The sequence below is a fragment of the Mauremys mutica genome, chromosome 2 (assembly GCF_020497125.1).
Source record: "Mauremys mutica isolate MM-2020 ecotype Southern chromosome 2, ASM2049712v1, whole genome shotgun sequence".
In the NCBI taxonomy this organism is placed as follows: domain Eukaryota; kingdom Metazoa; phylum Chordata; order Testudines; family Geoemydidae; genus Mauremys; species Mauremys mutica.
Window position 1 is genome coordinate 12972493 of NC_059073.1, and position 5967 is coordinate 12978459.

The following is a 5967-nucleotide window of genomic DNA, read 5'->3' on the forward strand; positions in this document are numbered from 1 at the left end:
CACTCCTTCACAAGATGGACCTGAATACGGTGGCAACTTCAGCTAGTGTCTTCAAACTGTTACAATAGTTAATACAAGAACAGTTTTATGCTGTCCCTGCAGTGTCTCTCTTAGCATGTGAGTAAAAAGTTTTCAGAGGAAAGGTAGAGATTTTGATAGTTGTGTACAAAACAATGGAAACATGGGAGGATATCGGACCAATTTAAGGTCTTGTGTTTCTAATCCTCCTCCATTTAAGGAGTTCAACAAAACCCCAATCCCAGCTCTGTCCCCTCACATTCTTTAAAGACCAGAACAATTAAAGAATGTTTCTTTTATTACAGATGGTACAAAAAGTCAGTTTAGTCAAAGAGACCAAAGCCCATGTCATCGTCAGATTCCTCAGATTCCTCTTTCTTCTCTTCCTCTTTCTTCTCCTCAGCTGAAAAAGAAGAAAATGGTTAGCATCTCTCATCCTGAACATTTGATATTACTAAAAAATGATGCAGGGAGACCTAAATAAACTAAACTCCATGGAGAGTTTGAGATACAAGAATCAAATTACATTGGAAAGCCACAGTTACAATTGTGGGGATTCAGGAGCATGTTAGTACACCAGCTACAGATACTCTAATCCACATTATCATTAATGCCCTTACTCCATGCAGTGCTTTTGATGACCAACACGGGAAGAAAGAGCGCTAAGACACTGCTTTTAGAATTTCAGTAATGAGCCTCCCTGCCCCAATCCAAAAGATGTTGTCGTAAGCTCACAAGGTCAGAAACACTCCTTTTCAAGCTATGAAAAGAGAGTTATGGCCTTTAACCTAATCAGATAGTATAGTTTTGAAGACTGAGTCCATACAGTGACCTTGGAGACAAAAGAATTTAAAAGCTTACTGTAGCAAACCACACAAATTTGCAATCAACAGTATTTTCCAAAGTTAAACTCCTTTCCTCTCACACGTTCACCCATCTTAGATAGCTTAAGAAAACAAAGCAGTTTTAAGTATTCAAAAAAAAAGGTACAGTGGTGAGATACTTGATACTGTACAAACAGTAACTGCATTTTATACACCCATTTCTTCCACACCAATCCAAGAGTTCACTTACCAGGGGCAGCCCCCCCACCAGCAGGAGCAGCACCCCCAGAAGGAGCAGCAGCAGCTGGAGCACCACCAGCTCCTACATTACAGATCAGGCTTCCGATGTCAATGTTAGCCAGAGCCTAAGAATATTAAGCATTCATTAGTACGACATTTTACAAAAGTTGCACAATATTCACAGCTGTGCCATTGTTGTAAGGAAATTTAAAATTGGCATAATTCAGCTCTTTAACACACTTAGACTGACCAATCCCTAAATTAGATTTAATAAGGCATTTGCTTACGAATGTGCATGGGATGTGGTCAGTCTTGTACTGAATTACAGTTGCTATATTTTCCATGTCAATTTACAAAACTGTAACAATACAACTTTATCAACATAATTCAGCAGACACTTTTGATAGCTATTTAATATTGATCAAACCAAGCTGTTAACGTTAAAGATGCCATGACAGATGTTCAGTTAATCATTCTAAGCAATTTTCTTCTCCCATCTTGATCAATTTATCAAGATCTGGCTAAAAAGACTGTCAGCACACAATAATGAAGGTGCACACATGTCAGAACGCATCATTTGGCCTGAAGTACTTTTGACAAGTGAAGAGGCAGGAGAAAGGACAAGCCATTCTGAGTCCCAGATCTTTGATTGAGTTTTCAGGGTAGTACTTAGCAGTCAATGTCTCTATTTTGCTAAGATTTGCCTCCACCAACAGTACTCAATTCTGATAAATTCTTAATTTGCTAATTGGGTTATCTGTTTGCTGCCAATTTGGTATTTCATCAATGGAAGCGTATTCTTAAAACATTACCCCTCAATAATTATTCACAGTAATTTTATGGATATCCCAGGAGGTCCATCTTAGTGACCCATGTCAGAACCACCTAGCTTTTGTTTTGTGATCTGCAGACTATTCACAAGGCATCTTATAGCTGTGCCCAGGCTACAGACATCTATGGCGCATGCTATGCTTGGACCAGATTATACTTTGTTCAGCCACCTTTCTATTTCTTACCTTTGCAAAAAGGCCTGGCCAGAAAGGTTCAACATTTACTCCAGCTGCTTTAATAAGTGCATTAATTTTGTCCTCCTAAAAAAAATTCAGTAAGAATGTTGTTAACACAAAAACTAAAGAGTCAGGCACAATGCATACACTTCACGTCACTATGGCCTAGTCTGAAGATTGCAAATAATCAATGTCAATTCCTCAGAACTTTAGTAAACTATGATAAAAGTACCTGGAGAATATTATAATGTGGATACAGATCAGTCTTGAGTAAGGAGATTCTGTTCTGTCCTATAAACCCTGAAGTACGTTGACAGCATTAGAGGCTGCCACTGGCCTGTAGCATGACCTAGAGCAACTCTCAGCGCCTCAGTTTCCCTATCTGTAACATGGGCACAGGGACACTGCTCTCCCTCCTCCACCGCTCGGGGGGCTGCTGCTGCCGAGCCCTGTGCAGGAGCCAGGGGCTACACACATCGCCGCAGCTCGGCTTGAGCCTCAAACTCCAACCGAAACACCCAAGTCCTGTTTCCCTCGTCCCGGTTGGGTCTGAGGTCAGTGCACCGACCCCGCCGTCCGGCCGCCACAGCGATGGGGGTGGGGGCGGTGCCTACGCGCCCTCCGGGTTCGGACCATGGGGGGGGGCGCGGCGGAGCGTCCCTCCCCGGCCACGCGGGCTGGGACCTGCCCCCCCGCCCGCGGCACAACCCGGGCCCCACGCGGCCGAGGAGGGAGCCGCGCTGCTGGGCCCCGCCCCCCCCGGGTCACCAACCCGCAGGGAGCACGAGGCGGAACCGCCCCCCTGCGGCGGGGCGGGCGCCCCCGTCCCACCCGGGCAGAGAGGCGCTGCCCCGGGCTCGCGCCGCCGCCGCCATCTTGCGGCGCGTGGGGCCGGCCTCGCTCACCGTGACGGTGACCTCGTCGTCGTGCAGGATGAGGGCGGCGTAGATGCAGGCGAGCTCGGAGCTGGAGGCCATGGCTGGGCGGGCGGGCGGCGGCGGCGGGGCGCGGTGCTAGTCGCCGGGATGTAACGGCCTTAGCTTCAGCTGAAGGACCCAGCACCTTGTGCGGCCAAAGAGACAAGAGAACGCGGGCGCGCCGGGGAAGGGCTTATAAATCCAGCCTCAGCCAATCACAGCCCGGAATCAGATCTCTCGGCCAGTCACGGACTCCTGTCCGCCCGTCAGTGGAAAGCTGGATACTCTTGCCCAATCACATAATGCCTGGTCTTGGCCAATCAGCGCTCGGCCTCGCCTCTATCGGGGGTGACGGACACTCACGGAAGGACCCGAGCACAGCCGATCAGTCACCGGCGTGCGGAGCTACCCCACAGCAGCCGCAAGGGGGAGCAGGTGCGAAGCGGCGGAATCGCTTCCCGGCGCGCCTTGATAGTGCAGCCATCGCCCTAGAGCGGAGCCTTCTCTGTCTGGCCGGCGCATGTTCGCTGGCTGCGTCCTGCCGCTGCCAGCTCGCAGCCCCCGCCCGGGGCACAGGGACGCGTCCTCGCAGACACGCAGCCGAGCTCGCACCGCATAGACCAGCCTGGCAGCAAAGAGACACTCACAGACACAGCGCGGGGCTGGGAAGCGGCAGCGTCTCTGCCCCAGCATCCCCGTGCGCCACATCGTTATGACGTTATTAGCTGTCCCGACATTCTGTTAACACGAGAGTTGTCAATTGTCTAATCCCTGAAAACCCGACACCCGGCCCCTGTCCGTCCCCTCCCCCGGGACTCACCTGCCTCCTGCAGAGCCGGGCTGGGAGGAGCTGACATGGAGCCTGCCCAATCGGGGCATGGCAGCGGTCAGTCCCCGGACTTCCGGAGCCAGGGACTAGGGTGGGGTCGGACCTGGAGCAAGGGGCTGAGGCGGGGGGGCTGGTCCCTGGAGTGAGGGGCCAGGGTGGGGAAATCGAGGCACAGTGGGGTGGGGGGTTGGTCCCTGGAGTGAGGGGCTGGGGAGGGGGGGTCTGTCCCTGGAGTGAGGGGCCAGGGTGGGGAAATCGAGGCACAGTGGGGTTGGGGGTTGGTCCCTGGAGCAAGGGGCTGGGGGTGGGGGGGTCTGTCCCTGGAGTGAGGGGCCAGGGTGGGGAAATCGAGGCACAGTGGGGTTGGGGGTTGGTCCCTGGAGCAAGGGGGTGGGGGTGGGGGGGTCTGTCCCTGGAGTGAGGGGCCAGGGTGGGGAAATCGGGGCACAGGGGGGTTGGTCCCTGGAGCAAGGGGCTGGGGGTGGGGGGGGTCTGTCCCTGGAGTGAGGGGCCCGGGTGGGGAAATCGGGGCACAGTGGGGTTGGGGGTTGGTCCCTGGGGCTGGCGAGGGGGGAGGGGGGGTCTGTCCCTGGAGTGAGGGGCCCGGGTGGGGAAATCGAGGCACAGTGGGGTTGGGGGTTGGTCCCTGGGGCTGGGGAGGGGGGGGTCTGTCCCTGGAGTGAGGGGCCAGGGTGGGGAAATCCGGACACAGCGGGCGGACAGGTTACACCGGTACCTACTTTGGAGCCCGATCCGGGAGCCCGCCAGTTCTCTCCGTCAGGCTCGGGGGCGGGAAGAGAAGCGGGTAGCTAAGCAAAGCCGCTCCAGCAGCAGCTGCTGCTTTTCCCGCCCCTGGTGGCGGGGTCACCTGGCAACCCCTGTTAACACAGAGTTAAGTTTGCCCAGTGGTGCCTCCTACCCTTCTAGAATGAGGAGATTAGCTAAATTTAAACCTCTGAAAACGAGGAAATGAAGGGTAAAAGATAACACAAGGTAACAGAATCTTAAACCTCTGACAGCCAGGAAATTCAGGTGGTATCGTTCACCAAGGTGTTGGGATGGAGAATAGAGGTTACATGGTTAATTGCAAACTGCTTAAACTCATGGCAACTATAAAGTGTTGCCTGCTGCTCTCAGACTAAATTACTATGTCAGACATACCATATTTAGCACACACAAAAAGGTCCAGACCACTAATATTATATTTGGTACTTTAATAGGGCCAATTTCACAAAGCTGATACCAATTATGAGCCAAATCAGCTGGGAGGAATACTTTCATCAGACAAATGTGAATGATGATTGGTAATCATTTAAGAACACCTTGCTAGATACCTGAAAATCCAGTCTCACAATTGTAGAAGAAAGTCATGCTAGTTAAAAAAAAATTGACCTGCTTTACAGAGCAAGTGAAGGCAACTATAAAATATATATAAAAGAAATGGGAATTTGACAGTAGTGAATATAAATCAGAAGTTAGGAAGTGTATAAAATTGACAAGGGAAGCAAAGGGACACAAGGAGAAATCTATGGCAAGCAGAGTTAAGACCAATAAGAAGGAGTTGGAGTCAGGGAGGTTAAGTATATACAGAACAAAAAGAATCCTGACAATGGTATTGGTTCATTATTAGATGGACATAGTAGAATTATCAGTAATAATGCAGAAAAGGCAAAAGCGTTCAATAAGTATTTCTGTTCTGTATTTATGGATAAAACAGATGATATAGTCTTATCATTGGGTGATAACACTCTTTCCATTCCAGTAATATCTCCGGAGGATGTTAAACAGAAGCTACTAAAGTAAAACATTTTAAAACCAGCAGGTCCAGATAACTTGCATCCAAGAGTTTTAAAAGAACTGTCTGAGGAGTTCAGTGGACCATTAATGTTGATTTTCAATAAATCTTGGTGCACTGAGGAAGATGTAGAAGACTGGAAGAAAGTCAATGTAGTGTCAATTTTTAAAAAGGGTAAATGAGATGACTCATTATAGGCCTGTCAGCCTGATATCAGTTCCAGGCAAGACAATGGAGTGGCTGATATGGTTAATAAAGAATTAAAGGAGAGTAGTGTAATTACTGTAAATCAACATGGGCTTATGGAAAATAGATCTTTGTCACACTAACTTGATAT

At 49.8% G+C, this 5967-nt stretch overlaps 1 protein-coding gene across 1 annotated transcript; it reads right to left on the reverse strand.

The window, feature by feature from the left end:
• Positions 1-298: 298 nt before the first annotated feature.
• On the reverse strand, positions 299-3179 carry RPLP1 (ribosomal protein lateral stalk subunit P1). Its single transcript, XM_045007661.1, has 4 exons — positions 2995-3179; positions 2099-2173; positions 1093-1207; positions 299-421 (listed from the first exon to the last, which is right to left on the reverse strand). The coding sequence occupies exons 1-4, from the start codon at positions 3064-3066 to the stop codon at positions 342-344; spliced, it is 342 nt and encodes a 113-aa protein (XP_044863596.1). The 5' UTR covers positions 3067-3179; the 3' UTR covers positions 299-341.
• Positions 3180-5967: the final 2788 nt, after the last annotated feature.

What these genes read in the sequence shown, in the direction of transcription:
- RPLP1 (XM_045007661.1), bottom strand. Translation starts at nt 3,066, where the DNA reads ATGGCCTCCAGCTCCGAGCTCGCCTGCATCTACGCCGCCCTCATCCTG. An exon ending in GGCCAGGCCTTTTTGCAAAG is followed by an intron (nt 1,208 to 2,098) that starts GTAAGAAATAGA and finishes TAATATTCTTAG; the next exon opens with GCTCTGGCTAACATTGACAT. An exon ending in TGGTGGGGGGGCTGCCCCTG is followed by an intron (nt 422 to 1,092) that starts GTAAGTGAACTC and finishes CTTCTTTTTCAG; the next exon opens with CTGAGGAGAAGAAAGAGGAA.